General features: G+C 42.6%; 1 protein-coding gene across 3 annotated transcripts in view; it reads right to left on the reverse strand.

Moving 5' to 3' along the window:
- atp11a (ATPase phospholipid transporting 11A) overlaps positions 1 to 16,780 on the reverse strand; it is a 163,166-nt gene that overhangs the window by 67,097 nt on the left and 79,289 nt on the right. For all 3 annotated transcript variants that reach the window (XM_055637450.1, XM_055637453.1, XM_055637451.1), the window contains exons 18-22: positions 15,284 to 15,465; positions 10,933 to 11,184; positions 8,013 to 8,190; positions 2,267 to 2,369; positions 379 to 524 (exon numbers count right to left, since the gene is read on the reverse strand). In XM_055637450.1, coding sequence (XP_055493425.1) covers positions 379 to 524; positions 2,267 to 2,369; positions 8,013 to 8,190; positions 10,933 to 11,184; positions 15,284 to 15,465 — 861 coding nt within the window. The remainder of the gene's footprint in view (positions 1 to 378; positions 525 to 2,266; positions 2,370 to 8,012; positions 8,191 to 10,932; positions 11,185 to 15,283; positions 15,466 to 16,780) is intronic.

Genomic DNA, 16,780 nt, shown 5'->3' on the forward strand with positions numbered 1-16,780 from the left:
AAAACTGACCGAAAAGCTTTCATGTCATTATCAGGGGTGGCACATTGGCGTAGCAGTAGAGTTGCTACCTTACAGCGCCAGAGACCCAGGTTCAATCCCGACTATGGATGCTGTCTGTATGAAGTTTGTACGTTCTTCCTGTGACAGTGTGAGATTTCTCTGGGAGCTCCGGTTTCCTCCCACACTCTAAAGACGTACAGGTTTGCAGGTTAATTAGGTTAGGTAAAATTGTAAATTGCCCCTAGTGTACAGGATAGTGCTAGCGTGTTTGGGGTGATCGCTGATCGGTGCAGACTCTGTGGGCCTATCAGCCTGTTTCCCCGCTGTATCTCTAAAGTCATTCACTTTCCTCACAAGAACAAATAAAAATTAATTCACCTTGTAGAAAAAATACTGGACGAGTTCAGCAATTCGAACGTAATAATAATGGCCATGGACAAGCAGCAACTTCTTGAGATGTTTAAATTTAGGAATGCAATAGTCGCTGTTCCGTGCAGCTTGTCGACCTTCCTTTCCCAAAATACCTGAGGAAACCAAGCATCAGCTGAGCAACCATTGAAAGGCTAAAAGCAGTCACAATAATAAAATAGATATTCAAATAATGTGCTTGCTTGCTCTGCTTCAATGAACATATCCCTTGATTTTGCTCTTGTGGCCACCATTAGGAATGCACACTTTGTTCGTATTACAGTCAGATCAAAACAGTGCTATGTAACAATAGTTTGCTGGAACTCATAGGATTCAACTCACTTATATATTTAGGCATGTAAGAAACACTCTGGTAGGAATTAAGATCATTTATTGTTAAAGCAATGAAAAGCAACAAGGCCAGCAAATAAACCAATCTATTTTCCATCATGTTGTCCATTAGAGACTTGCAAAAGTTTCCATTCTGGTTCTACAAAACACCACGAATGCCGAGAACTTTTAGGTGTCGATTAACTTGCTACTGTGAATTCCATCTAGTCTCGGCGAGTAGCAAAACAACAGAGTGGAGATCATCTGAATGGGAAAATGGGATGAGTACAGATGGGTGCTTGATAGTTAATAAGGACATGTTGAGTCAAAGAGTCAGTTTCCGTGCTGTATAATTCTATTTTCTAAAAGCCAGTGTCTTCATGCAGCTTTCCAAGGTATATTAGGTCAGAATCGGATTTGATATATGCAAGGACACTGCAGAAGCTGGCTAAGAAATTGCATGAGCCCTGGCTGAGATATATGAATCAACATTAGAAATGGATGAGGTGTTGAATAACTAAAGGGTAGCTAATGTTGTGCCCCTATTCAGAAAGGCCTGTGAGGAAAAGCTTGGGAACTATCGACAAGTGAACCTAATGTGTGGTAGGGACATTACTGACCTAGGTAAGAGGATTCCGAGGGACAATATATATATGCATTTAGATAGACTGGGGCTGATTAGGGATAGTCAGTAAGATTTTGTACATGGGAGATAGTGTCTTATGAATTTGATTGTTTTTTTTTTAAGAAGTAAAGAAGAAGGTTGATGAGAACAAGATTGTGGACATTGTCGACATGGACTTCAGCAAGGCCTTTGATAATGTTCTGCATGGTAGGCTGCTCTGGAAGGCTAGATTGTATGCAAGTTGGCTGAGGAATGGCTAATGGAGTTTAATGCAGATAAGTGTGAAGTGTTGAATTTTGTAGAGCAGAGGCATTTAGGAGTGGGGGTATAGAGTTCCTTGAAAATATGTCGCAGGTAAATAGGGTGGCCTAGAAGGCTTTGGTATATTAGCCTTCATCAGTCAGATTATCGTCGTCTACCCAGAGTAGGGAAATCAAGAATCAGAGGACATAGGTTTAAGGTGAGAGGGGAACATATTTAATAGCAACCAGAAGGGCAGCTTTCTTTTAAACAATGGGTGGTAGGTATATGAAATGAGCTGCTAGATGAGCTAGTTGAGGCAGGTACTATCACAATGTTTTAAAAAACATTTGGACAGGTACATGGATAGGATAGATTTAGAAGGAGATGGGCCAGACATAGGCAGGTGGAACTGGTGTAGTTAGGCATGTTGGTCAACATGGGCAAGTTGGACTGAAGGGACTGTTTCCACGCTACATGACTTGCAAACAAACGTTTTCTACCACAGACGTCAAGGGAGAAGAAAGGAAACAATATATACACAAATGATTTACGAGGTGTCATTTTCACAAAATACTTGGACACTATACTAAGTATTAGTCACAATAAATCATCCTGGAGAATATGAAAACATTATTTTTGACAGAAAATGAAGGCATTTACCTATTCCAACATGAGCTTCCAGTATCATACTGACATCATTTGCGCCATCACCAATTGCCAAGGTTATGGGATGTTCTTTTGAAACTTTAATCAGTTTAACAATCTGCAAATGAGAACAGAACACATGGTAAAGAATCACTTGCCAATTCCTATACAAGGAAGTCAATACAGATCCATTCAGGAACGTAACATCTAAAATACATTGGGACAGGTACATGGATAGAAAAGGTTTAGAGAGATATGGGCCAAGTGTAACCTATTCAGGTAATCATTGCAAATCACGTGTACTGGGATCGGAACCAATAAAATTCCTACTTGCTGTAGCTTTACAGGCACATTAACAAAATAATACTACAAATAAATATACCATAAACAATAATACCTATAGCTTATCAGATACTGGGTAACCAGATGATAATAGAGCAAGCTGAAGCAAGAAGTGCAACTTAAACGTCCATTGCAGTTCAATGCTGAGATAGGGTTATTATTAGGATTGTGCAGGGTTGTTCAAGAACCTGTTGGTCAATGGGAGAAGCTGTTCTTGAACCGGAAGATAACAGCTCTCATTCTCCTGTACCTTCTTCCCAATGGTAGCAGTGAGATGAGAGCATTGCCAAGGTGGACATTGGCCGGTCCATCAGGGGTAATGGCCTTTTTGCCATTGCCAAGGTAGACATTGGCCAGTCCATCAGGGGTAATGGCCTCTTCGCCATGATGGCGAAGAGGCCATTTCCCCTGATGGACCGGCCAATGTCTACCAACTTCTGTAGCCTTCTTTGTTCTTGGGTATATGATTTACCGAATCAGGCCATAATGTAACAATTCAGTATGTTCTCCACTACAGATCAATGGTCTATTTGTTAACATGCCAAATCACCTCAAACTTGCAAGTGTTGGCTCTCTCCACGTCATCTTGCCGAAAGAGACAGGTTCATGGACCCTTCATTCCTGAAGACAACAACCAGCTTCTTGGTCTTGCTAACATTAAGAGCAAGATTGTTGTTCTGGCACCACTGAACCAGTTTGATCTCCCTCCTCCTACTCTGGCTCATAGTTACCCGTTATTCATCCAACAACTGTGGTACTGTGGGTGAATTTAAAGATGGCATTGGAACTGTATCGTGCTACTGCCGTAGCTCAATGGCGTTTACCATTCTGCATCTGCTGCATCATCCAGTCACTCCAATCACCTGTTCTGACCTCTAGATTCCAATAACTCCCATCAGAAGGATGTTCATGCTTCTCGGCACAAACAAGCCTACTCCCAACAAAACCTGCAGCTTAACCAAAGTGAAGTCATGAGTCTTGCTACTTATAGAAAGCACGGAATTAATCATTTGATTTCCAAAGGAACAGCCAGGTTTATCTTTATTTTTGAGGTCTAAGTGCCATGATCATTATTTTTGAGGTCCAAGTGCCCTCCAGATTTCACCTTTGAGGTCTAAGTGCCATGATCAAGGCCAGCATTTTATAGCCCACTGAATTATCCATTAGAAGTTGGTGATAAATCAACTTTTAAAATCTTTAAGTCTTTCTGACAAAGATACTCTGATAGGGCACTGGGTGGGTTCCAGGATTTAGATCTGGTGACATTGAACAGGACTAAGAGTAGGTGATCAGCTCCTTGAGCCTGCTCCACCATTAAGATCATGGCTGATGCAATCTTGACCTCAAGACCATATTCCTGCACTCTCCCTTGTAGTTTAAATGTCTGCAACTTGAAGAAAAATATAAAAATTCTGCAGCTTGTGGCTGCCATGACCATCAGTAAATCGTAAACATCAGTAAATCAGACAAATCAGTTTCCTCATCCAAATGACTAAGAGGGCTCAGTACTGAACCTGCGGCACCTCATTAAATATAGATGGACAATTCCAAAATGACCTATTTGTCTTGCTCTTTTCTGTTAGTTAGCCATTTTCTTATCCAGCCCAATATATTCCTTCCCTACCCCCTATCTTACATTATCATAGTGATACAGTGTGGAAAAGAGCCCTCAGCCCCACTTGCCCACACCGACCATCATGCCCCATCTAAACAAGTCCCACCTGCCTGAATTTCACCCATATCCTATACATGCACCTGTCCAAATGTATTTTAAATGGTGTGATAGTACCTGCCTCAACTACCTCCTCTGTCAGCATTTTCCTACCACCCTTTGTGTAAAAAAATTGCCCCTCGGGCTCCTATCACACCATTCCCCTCTCACCTTAAACCTATGCAATCTAGTTCTTGATTCCCCTGCTCTGGGCAAAAGATTCTGAGCATTTATCCTAACTATTCCTCTCATAATCTTATACACCTCTATAACATCACTCCTCATCCTCCTGCATCGAAGGAATAAAATCCTAGTCTTCTCAACCGTCTCCCGAAATCTCATTCTCTCAAGTCCTGGCAACATCCTAGTAAATCTTCTCCACACCCTTCCCAGCTTAATAATATCTTTCCTATAACATGATCTCCCAACTATAACATAACCACCCAACTTTTATACTCAATACCCTGACTGATGAAGGCCAATGAGCCAAAAATGTTCTTGACCACTCTATCTACCTGTGACCTCACTTTTAAGTGACCATCTTCAAAGAATTACAGCAAATTTTCAAATGTAATTTTTCTTTGATAAAACTGTGTTCACTTTGTTTGACTCTCACGGTTTTTCAAAATGTGTTGCTATTAGCTCCCTATGAAGGGAGAAAACAATGCTCACTCCCCGATAGTTTCATGCTTTCTCTCTCCCAACTTTCCTAAATAGTTTACCAACACATTTGTAATTTCCAATTTTCTTAGACCTCTGCAAAATTCTGGTCAATTACAGGGCACACAATGGCCCTTAGCCTCAGTTTTCTTCGGACCAACAATATATTTCCAAATCAGATGGTCAGTGGTTTGAAGGTGTATCAGCAGGAGGCAAATGCTGATGCACCTGCTCTTCTGTTCTCAGTGGTAGAGGTCATTAATTTGGAGCTTGGGCATGCACATCAGCCACTGTAAAACAGATGTGGGGGAACTGAATGTTTCGGATGGTGATAAACTGGTAGGGCTGCTCTCTCCTAGATGCCATCAAGCATCTCGAGTTGGATGAACTATATTCATCCAGGCAGGTGCAGTGCAACGGATTACATTCTTGGTTTGAACTTTGTAAAAGTTGGAAAGGCCTTGGGATGTCAGATGATGAGTCGCCCACCACAGCCGCTGATCTGCTGTTGTAGGCACTGTATTTATATGACTGATCTAGTTGGTTTCTGACCAATAGTGGCTCAGCAATTGTAATATCATTGAAAACAAGTAATACGTGGTAAGATTTATCTTGTTGAAGACAGTTTTGCCTGACACCTTTAAGGCATGAATGCTCATGAACAGCCTATGCCTGAATGTTGTTTAGTTTCTCCAGCATGCAGACATGGGCTGCTTTATTTGCTGAGAAGTTGCAAATGGAATTAAACATTGTGCAATCAGCACCGCATAACCTCACCTGACTTTATGATGGAAGAAAGTTGTTTATGAAGCAGCTGAAGATGGTTTGGTCCAATGACACTGCACTGTGGAACTCTGCTGGGCTGTTCTGGGGCTACGATGACTGATCTATGACAACCAGAACAATCTTTCTCTTGTGGTGTAGCTCCAAACACTTCAGTGTGTTGTTTTTGATTCCCTTGATCAGAATTTACCAGAGTGCGAGATGCCTCTTTAAGTCATAGGTTCACACGTTCTTGATGCAGAATTAGGACATTTGGCCCATCGTGTCTACTCTGTCATTCAATCATGGCTGATCTATCTTTCCTTCTCAACCCTATTCTCCTGCCTTTGTCCCATCACCCAACACCCCTCCTAATCAAGAATCTGTCAATGTCCGCCTTAAAAATATCCATTAACTTGGCCTCCACAGCCGTCTGTGGCAATGAATTTCACAGATTCACCACCCTCTAACTAAAGAAATTCCTCCTCATTTCCTTTCTAAATATATGTCCTTTCATTCTGAGGCTATGGCGTCTAGTCCTAAACTCTCCCACGTGGAAACATCCTCTCCACATTCACCCTATCCAGGCCTTTCACTATTTGGTAAGTTCCAATGAGGTACATTGAACCTAAACTCCAGCCTTCAAACGCTCATCATATGTTAATCCAATCATACCTGGGATTATTATAATAAACCTCCTCTGGACTCTCTCTAACATCACCACATCCTTCCTCAGATATGGGGCGCAAAACTGCTCACAACACGTCCAGGAGCGGAAAAGACTGCAAAAAGTTGTAAACACTGCCCAGTCTATCACCGACTCTGACCTCCCCACCATCGAAGGGATCTGTCGTTGCGCTGCCTCAAAAAGGCAGCCAACATCATCAAAGACCTATACCATCCTGGCAACACTCTCATCTCACCATTGCCATCGGGAAGAAGGTACAAGAGCCTGAGAACTGTAACGTCCAGGTTCAGGAACAGCTTCTTCCCTACAGCCATCAGGCTATTAAACACAACATCCTCATAAGCTCTGAACTACAATAGATTATTATTATTATTATTATTATTATTATTGCACTGTTATTGTTTGTTCTTTTTTTTCCTGAGTTTTTGTTTTTGTCATATTATTTATTATGATTACATATTCTGTTGTGCCGGAGCAAGCAAGAATTTTATTGTTCTATCTGGGACATATGACAATAAAACACTCTTGACCCTTGAAATGTGATCTGACCAATACCATACAAAGACTCAGCATTACATCCCTGTTTTTGTATTCTAGCCCTCTTGAAATAAATGCTAGCATTGCATTCACTATCAATTACTATCGATTCAACCAGCAAATTAACGTTTTGTGAATCCTGTCTTGGTCCCGACATAGTGGAAAACGGCTCCCTAGTCCCTTTACATCTCTGATTTTCCGAATTCTCTTCCCATTTAGAAAATATTCTACGCCTTCATTCCTACTACCAAAAATGCATGACTAAACTTTGCTATGCTTTTTTTTTTTTTCCATCAGCCACTTCTCAGCCCACTCTCCCAACCTGTCCACAGCCTTCTGCAGAGTCCCTGCTTTCTCTACACTACCTGACCCTCCACCTATCTTCGTATCATCTACCAACTTGGCCACAAAGCATTCAATTCCCTCATCCAAATAATTGATATACACCGTGAAGGGTAGCGGCCCCAGCACCGACACCTGCGGAACTGGCAGTAAACACTGGCAGTCAACCAGAAAACTGGCAGTAGTCACTGGCAGTCAACCAAAAAAGGCCCCCTTCTTGCCACTCTTTGCCTTCAGCCATCCAGCCAACCTGCTATCCATGCTAGCATCTACCCTCTGATACCATGGTCTCTCATCTTCTTTAGCAGTCTCACATGCAGCACCTTATCAAAGGCCTTCTGAAACTCAAGGTAATAAACCACATCCACTGACTCTCTTTTGACGATCCTGCTATTTACTTCTTCAAAGAATTCCAACAGGTTCGTCAGGCAAGATCTCCCTTTCACAAAACCATGTTGACTTTGGCCTATTTTATCATGTGCTTCTACACACTCAGAAACCGCATCTTTTATAATGGACTCTAATGACAAATGTTGTCTTCAGATCAATGGCAGTCACTTTCACCGTATCTCTGGAATTCAGCTGTTTCCACTATGTCGGGCCCAAAACTATGATGTCTGGTGCACAGTGGCCCTGGAGAAACTGAACTTGGCATCAGGCATTTTGGTGTAAAGAACGCACTTAACGGATATAATTACCGTGAAACATTCAAGGCTAACCTGTGCTTTCTGTAAAGGTGCCATTCTGCAGCATAAAACTCCACTACATTGGCGACATATTTCCAGAAAGAGATCTTTGTAACTGCTTGAATTGCCGTTTTCACCAGGCTTCATGACAAGTGAGAGTGTGGCCCCATCGATGATCAGACCATAATCATGTAAATCGAGCTGAGAAAATCTAAAACACAGCAGAAAATCTAAGCAAAACCATGCAACATTTATATTCTAATTATACAACTACATTATGATTTGGATATGGTTAAGCATATTGGTTAACACGACAAAGGCAGTGCAAATATTTGGAGAGTTTCAAATGCATGGAAACGAACTCAAAGAAGGTAAAATCACAACTGGTGAACAGAAAGAAAGCTCTCATTGGGCCTTTGTGTGGCCAGTCCACATGAGAGTGGTTAGTTCTTAATTGCTCTCTCAGTAGCCTAATGATAACCAGATTTGTATCTAAATTATTTTCCGTGGTTCAACGAGGTAGCATCTTATCACTTTGAGAAACCATGCAATAACGGTAGACAAAAAATGCCGGAGAAACTCAGCGGGTGAGGCAGCATCTACGGAGAGAAGGAATTGGCGACTAAATGCTGACTTCTTTAACATTCTAAGAGTTCATTTTAGAACTACCTGAGTTTAAAATATTTTTTTTAATTATTAGTTTCAATATTTTTGAATGCTGCTGAATTCATAAAAATTGAAAATTCTTCATGGCTTAACAACTGACAAAACTGAGGTTACGGCTCTGCTAGCTTCAGAGTTTCTTTTTCAGCTACTGCTTAGGTGAAGTTTGCCCTGATAGCACTTTGTTGCACATCACCCAGCTATAGTATAGGGTGTTGCCACTTTGGTCATCAACAAAAAGGCAAGGCTGCTTGCCATGAGCAGCAATTTCTGCCTCGTTATTTATCAGACCTCATGCAGGTGCAGCAGGCAGTAAAGAAAGCGAATGGTATGTTAGCTTTCATTGCAAAAGGATTTGAGTATAGGAGCAGGGAAGTTCTACTGCAGTTGTACAGGGTCTTGGTGAGACCACACCTGGAGTATTGCGCACAGTTTTGGTCTCCAAACCTGAGGAAGGACATTATTGCCATAGATGGAGTGCAGAGACGGTTCACCAGACTGATTCCTGGGATGTCAGGACTGTCTTATGAAGAAAGACTGGATAGACTTGGTTTATACTCTCTAGAATTTAGGAGATTGAGAGGGGATCTTATAGAAACTTACAAAATTCTTAAGGGGTTGGACAGGCTAGATGCAGGAAGATTGTTCCCAATGTTAGGGAAGTCCAGGACAAGGGGTCACAGCTTAAGGATAAGGGGGAAATCCTTTAAAACCGAGATGAGAAGAACTTTTTTCACACAGAGAGTGGTGAATCTCTGGAACTCTCTGCCACAGAGGGTAGTTGAGGCCAGTTCGTTGGCTATATTTAAGAGGGAGTTAGATGTGGCCCTTGTGGCCAAGGGGATCAGGGGGTATGGAGAGAAGGCAGGTACGGGATACTGAGTTGAATGATCAGTCATGATCATATTGAATGGCGGTGCAGGCTCGAAGGGCCGAATGGCCTACTCCTGCACCTAATTTCTATTTCTATGTCTATGTTTCTAAAGGAGGGAAGGGAGTCAGGCAGCATCTGCGGAGGCCAACGGATGGTCAACGTTTCAGATGGAGACTGCATCAGATCAGATTTATGCTTGCCTACCTTGCTGCTTGTGCCAGCCATTGTCTCCCAACTCCACCACTTTGTCGCTGATTCCCCACCTCGCCTAGTTCCGCCACTTACCAACTGGGCCCCATCCAAAACATCACCTATCCATTCCCTCCACAGATGCTGCCTGATCCGCAAGTTTCCTCCAGCACCGTGCTTTGCTCAAGATTCATCATTTGCAGTTCCTTGCGTCTCTCATCTCACCTATTTTGGATAACCACCTCAGGCAATGTGGCCTTTCTTGCCTTTCTTGCAGCATCAGGATTTTTCCTATGGCCTCTTGTCCTCTGCAGAACGTTCGATGTACAGGACTGACAGGCTCAGTGTTTCTACTTCACATACTCACTCTAACCTGCATGGCCTTTAACTTGTAACACTTTGCTCACCAATGTGCAATCTAATAATTGAAATTAAATCTTTTGTCAAAGATTATACTGTTGTTAGTCATTACAGAACGTATTATCTCCTATTTCAATTCTGCATTTTGTCTTGAAGACAGACACAAAAACCTGGAGTAACTCAGCGGGTCAGACAGCATCTATGGAGAAAAGGAAAAGGTGACGTTTTGGATCGAGTACCTTCTTCAGACTGAGAGTCAGGGGAAAGAGAAACGAGAGATATGGACAGTACTTAGGATAAATTAATGCAATAAGCAACGATAATCAACTAAAGTATCATTGCAAAATAGGGGAAATCAAGAACAAGAGGACATGGGTCTACGGTGAGAGGTGAAAGATTTAATAAGAACCTGAGGAGCAACTTTATCGGATAGAGGATGGTGGGCATATGGAATGATCTGCCAGGGAGCTAAGGGAAATACTATAACAACATCTAAAAGATATTTGGACAAGCACAGCATAGGAATGTGTAGATGGGGTATCTTGGTTGGCAAGGACAAGTTGGGCTAACGGCTCGTTTCCTTGCTGCGTTTTCCTGAAGCAAACTCTATCTGCCATTTCTCCACCCATATCGCCCATACCTGTTCTCGATCCTGCTATATCCTATGACAGCCTTTGGCACTCTCCACAACCCCACCAATATCTGTGTTGTCTGGAAGCTTCCTCATCAACTAATATATATTCTCTTAGAATCAAATGAAACAACATTTTAATGAAAAACAAATTTCAGCCAATAAATCTTTAGCTTCCCTTACAATTGAAAAGCTTAACATTTTCTGACAGTCCATTTATTCACAGAGATGCCCACCCTGAATAACTGTCTCTCCGCAAGGTACCGCTTTGCCTGAGAATTGTTCGACTCAGGTCAAAAAGCACATCATGTAAATTTTGCTCCTCTATTCGTTTAGTTGTCAGCTCAAAGAGTTGTGTAGTTCTTCTGAAAAGCTTGCATGCGTAACATGTGGCTGCAGCGGTTTCCATTTTGTCTCCTGTGAGAACCCAGACTTTGATTCCAGCCTGTTGCAAGGCTTCTACAGTCTCTGCAGTCTTGTCTTGTAGCCTGAAAACAAATAACATTAAACAAACTCTGACTGCTGAAAAATATCGGAGCAGTTTTAACATCAGCAGATTTCTCATAACAGAACCAAAATATAGCCAAAGGTTAAAAAATGTGTCTCCGAGGATCCTCCAGTGCTTCTACGCAGCGGCGGTGGAAAGCATCTTGTCCGGGAACATTACCATCTGGTTTGGAAATTGCGCTGCCAAGGACAAGAAGGCTCTGCAGAGAGTAGTGCGTTCGGCCGAACGCACTATGGGAACTTCACTCACCCCCCTGCAGGAACTATACAACAGGAGGTGCAACTCCAGAGCAAATAAAATCATGGGAGACCCCTTCCACCCCTGCAACAAACTGTTCCAGCTGCTACAGTCAGGCAAATGCCTCCGTTGCCATGCGGTGAGAACGGAGAGGTTGAGAAGGAGTTTCTTCACAGAGGCCATTCGGACTGTAAACGCCTATCTCACCAGGGACTAACTCTACTGAATGTTTTTCCTTCCATTATTTATTATGTAAAAGAATATGTGTGTTATGATTGTATTTATAATTTGTTTGGTTGTTTGGTTGTTTGTCTTTTGCACAAAAGTCTGCGAGCATTGCCACTTTCATTTCACTGCACATCTCGTATGTGTATGTGACAAATAAACTTGACTTGACTTGACAAGTGTTTTGATAACCGATGTTTAGGCAGGGAGATTTCTCAGTAGATTTCCTTAATTTGTCAATGCATGTATGTGTGTTGGGATATGGGCGGGTGGAGAACATATAGATGTGGAAGTGATGAAGAAAAAGGGAATAACTCTGATACTTTGGTTATATTTATTGTTCCCTACTTGCATTACAAATTTAAACAACAGGCATTGTCATTTATTTGATATCAGGCAAGTTAACCCTTGGCTTGTTCTAGCACCTCATAGCCAGAGTTGAACATATCTTAATGCACAAAGCTCAAAACAACCTGTGCTGTAGTTATTAAGGGAGTGGAAATCACAGGTTAAATAGAGGACTGCAGCTTCCACACCTCAAAACATTTTTTTCCTTAAATAGAATCCCAAATTTCCTGGAATTTGATGGTACTTCCTGAAATTCCTCAACTGTGCATGTGCGACTGACGCCCCAACTGCGCACGCGAGGGTACTGGGGCCCACTGCGCACGTGCAAGGAGACGGCGTCATTTTGCTTCCCTACCGCCATTTTCAATTGTGACGCGGCTGACGGGCCTCCCCCAACTGCACAGGTGCGGATTGTCGTAAATATACTTGTTTCCCCCAAATCATCCCGCGGGTCGGGTTGGACCCCTTCGCGGGCCGGATACGGAAATTTTACTGAAATTGTTTAATTTCCCTAAAATTACCCGAAGACAACCAGAATTTCCCGAATTTCTGGTCATTTCATTCAAAGTGGAAGCGCAGCTGCAGTGTCGAGAATGAAGAGGAGGGGATGGTGCGAGGGAAAGTAAAAGAGGAAAATGGAAGAGTGATTGGTGCAGAGGACTGCAGTGCATGGCCAAGGAGGGGAGTCAGAGACAAAAATCAATAGCTAGGTGTTGACCGGGAAGGAATGAGGATGATCATGACAGATGACATCTGGGAAAGTACATTTGCAATGAACATTGGAGGTGGGAAGGAAATTATCAAAGTCATGTTGCAGCTCTATAGGACTTTGCTTTGGAATCTATTTGCAGTTCTTGTTTCCCCATTACTGGAAAGATGTGGAAGCTTTGGACAGCGTGCAGAGGAGGTTTACCAGAATGTTACCTGGATTAGAGGGTTTCAGCTACAGGGGGAGGTTGAACAGATGGATTGTTTTCTGTGGAATGTCGGATATCGAGGTGAGACTTTATAGAAGCTATAAAATTCTCAGAGACATAGACAGGGTAGATAGTCAGAACCTTTAACCCAGGATATAAATGTCCAACAGCGGAGGGCATAGTTATAAGGTGGAAAGTTTAATTGAGATGTACGCGGGGCAACTTTTTTTTTTATTTTTTTTAATTTTTATATACACATAGGATGGTGAGGGCCTGGATCGAGCTTCCAATAGTGACGATGGAGCCAGATATGATGGTGGCATTTAAAAGGCTTCTGGATAGGCGCATGGAAATGCAGGTAATAGAGGGCTGTGGATCATGTACAGGCAGATGCGATCAATTTAATTTGGTATTTAGAAGATTGAGGGGGGTTCTTATAGAAACTTACAAAATTCTTAAGGGGTTGGACAGGCTAGATGCAGGAAGATTGTTCCCGATGTTGGGGAAGTCCAGAACAAGGGGTCACAGTTTAAGGATAAGGGGAAAATCTTTTAGGACCGAGATGAGAAAAACATTTTTCACACAGAGAGTGGTGAATCTCTGGAATTCTCTGCCACAGAAGGTAGTTGAGGCCAGTTCATTGGTTATATTTAAGAGGGAGTTAGATGTGAATAGAATAGTTTCTTTATTGTCATTGTAACATGGGCCATGTACAACGAAATTTAAAATGTCAGCCAGTCAGTGCAGCATTCAAACATTTCTAAAGCTAACGAAAGGGATCAGGGGGTATGGAGAGAAGGCAGGTACAGGATACCGAGTTGGATGATCAGCCATGATCATATTGAATGGCGGTGCAGGCTCGAAGGGCCGAATGGCCTACTCCTGCACCTATTTTCTATGTATCATGTTCAACACCAGCATTGTGGGCTGAAGGGCCTATTCTTGTGCTGTACTGTTCTATATTCTATCTTTACCAGGAAGAAGAATGACATTTTGAATATTACAGCAATGACCCAGAAAGACCAGATTTGCAAAGCAGTTTCCAACCTTTCCCCGAGGCTGAAACCTGCTAAATCAGGCAGCATTCTGGTAAACCTCCTCCACACTCTCTCCAAGCCTACACATCTTTCCTGGAATGGGTGACCAGAGTGGTAAAGAAGGCATATGGTATGCTTGCTTACATAGGTCGGAGAATTGATTATATCCTGGGAGGCCTTAGCTACATAGACTTGGATTGTTTACTCTGGAGCGTCGGTTGAGGGAAGACCAGGTAGATGTAAATAGCATTATAAGAGGCATAGATAGTGCAGGCAGTCAGTAGTTATTTACTACAATGGAAATATCTACAGGTCAGAGTGCGAGAGGAGCAAAGTTTACAGGAGAGGTACAGGGCGACTTTCTATTTACACAGAGAGTGATGAGTCCATGGAATGTGGCTCCAGGGGTGATGGTGGAGGCAGATACATCAGTGACGTTGAAGAGACTTTTAGATAGGCCTATGGATATGCAGGGAATGGAGGGATATGGATTATGTACAAGCAGATAAAAGTTGGTCTTGATATCAAGTTCAACACAGACATTGTGGGCCGAAGGGCCTGTTCTTGTGCTGTAATGTTCTAACTGCCCAATTGGTCCTGTCTTACACTCGACGGATAGCGCACACGTTTTTCACTGTATCTTGGTACACGTGACAGTAAGAAACCATTGAATGAATCCTAGTAATTAAAGTGGCAGTAGGCATGGAAATGGTGAAAGAGCTGGACAGCATGCGTGCCTTCATCAGCCAAGGTCCTGAGTACAAGAGTTAGTTTGTCAGGTTACAGCTGCGGTATACGTTGGTGAGGCAGCATTTTGAATATTGGCTGCAGTAGTGTTCACCAAACAATATAATGTACATGATTTAGCTAGAGAGGGTACAGAAAAGATGCACAAGGATGACATCACAACAAGCAGGGTTGAGTTATCAGGAGAAACTAGGTAGGGTGGGATTATTTTCCCTCAAGCGAAGAAGAAAAGGGGAGACCTTATAGAGATTTATATACCTTATAGAGGTATAGAGGTAAGGGAGTCTAAAACTAGAGGGCATAGGTTTGAGGTGAGAGGAGAAATAATTAAAGAGATCCACGAGGCATGATTTTCACGAGAAGGCGATGGATATCATGGAATGAGTTAACTGTGGATATAGTAGTGGTGGTACATTTACAACATTTAAAGGACATTTGTACTGGTTTCTAGGTATATGGACCAAATGCAGGTTCATGGGACGAGTTTAAGAAGGCACCTTTTGTGGCATGGACAAGCTGGGCCGAAGGGCCCGTTTCCGTTCTATATAACCCTATCTCTATGACTAACCTGTCCTCTACAGCGGTTGCTCCCAGCAAATCCAGGTCCATTTCAACCACATCATAAGCTTCTGCAAGCTTCCTATCCCGGTCATGGAGAGAGAGTTTTGCATTCTGAAGGAGTGTGTGGATTTCTTCATACTTTTCACAGGTCAGAACTTTGTAGCCGACACATAATGTTCGCAGTCCTTCCTAAAATTAGTAAAATTCCACTCAATACTCCAACAGTTCTGATGCAACCAGAGTAAATAGATCCTGCATATATTACAGAATTAAAACATATTTGGCATCTGCAAATATTCAAACAACTTCAACGTCCAGAAACACCTTTCAAGCTTATTAACATTTTTGATCAATTTTGTTCATTTTAATTGTAACATGAAATCCACATCTTGAAATCTTGCAACAGTTTGGATATTGAAACCAAAATGTAAATAAGAAACGCAAGGTTTCAGAGGTGACAAAATACATGTGATCAGTCTCAGGGAGTGAAGATCAAACTTGCAGAGAGCAAGGAGTTTCTCTGCACTCACAAGACCTTCACAAGTGATAAAATCCTGCCTTCATTCAGAGTGAACTTGTTGCTGTCTTTTCTCCAGCTAGGTCTCAAGGGATGTGGTCAAATACAGGCAAATGGGATTAACGTAAGGACCTGTCCCACTTACGCGACCTTTACAGGCGACTGCTGGTACCCGTGATAGGTCGTCAACATTTTGAACATGTTGAAAATTCAGCGGCAACCAGAACGACGCCACGACTCTTTGGAGACCTCTTACGACCTTTGGAGACCTCTCACGACCATACAAGTGACCTCTGGCGACATGTCGCGGGTGACCTCTCAAGACCATAGGAGACCTCTCATGACCATACAGTCTGTATGGTTGAGTGAGGTCTCCTATGGTGGTGAGAGGTCTCCAAAGAGTCTTAGCGTCTTTCTGGTCGCCGCTGAATTTTCAACATGTTCAAAATTTCGGCAAACTATCATGGGTGCCGGCAGTCGCCTGTAACGGTCAAGTAAGTGGGACAGGCCCTTTAGATGCAGATCTTGGTCAGCATGTACGTGTTGGGCTGTTGCCGTGCAGTATGACACCATAACTCTATTTTCCTGTGATATAGACGGGTCATTACAACTGAGAAAAGATCATTTCTGGAGTCCGTGTCTCCACACCTGGCCTCCTTGCTAATGGGAATCAGTCAAAGTTATTTACCTGATGGAAGCATCTGTTTGGGGACAAATTGATAGGATGGAGATGGTGAAAACTGCACTTTTGAAACATATGCACTTAGTTTAGTTTAGTTTAGATATACGGTGAGGAAACAGGCCCTTCGGACTACCGGGTCTGCGCCGACCAGCGATCCCCGCACATTAACACTATCCTACACCCACTAGGAACAATTTTTACATTTACCAAGCCAATTAACCTCCAAACCTGAATGTCTTTGGAATGTGGGAGAAAACCGAAGATCTCGGAGAAAACCCATGCAGGTCACGGGGAGAACGTACAAA

The sequence above is a fragment of the Leucoraja erinacea genome, chromosome 6 (genome assembly GCF_028641065.1).
Source record: "Leucoraja erinacea ecotype New England chromosome 6, Leri_hhj_1, whole genome shotgun sequence".
Taxonomy (NCBI): domain Eukaryota; kingdom Metazoa; phylum Chordata; class Chondrichthyes; order Rajiformes; family Rajidae; genus Leucoraja; species Leucoraja erinaceus.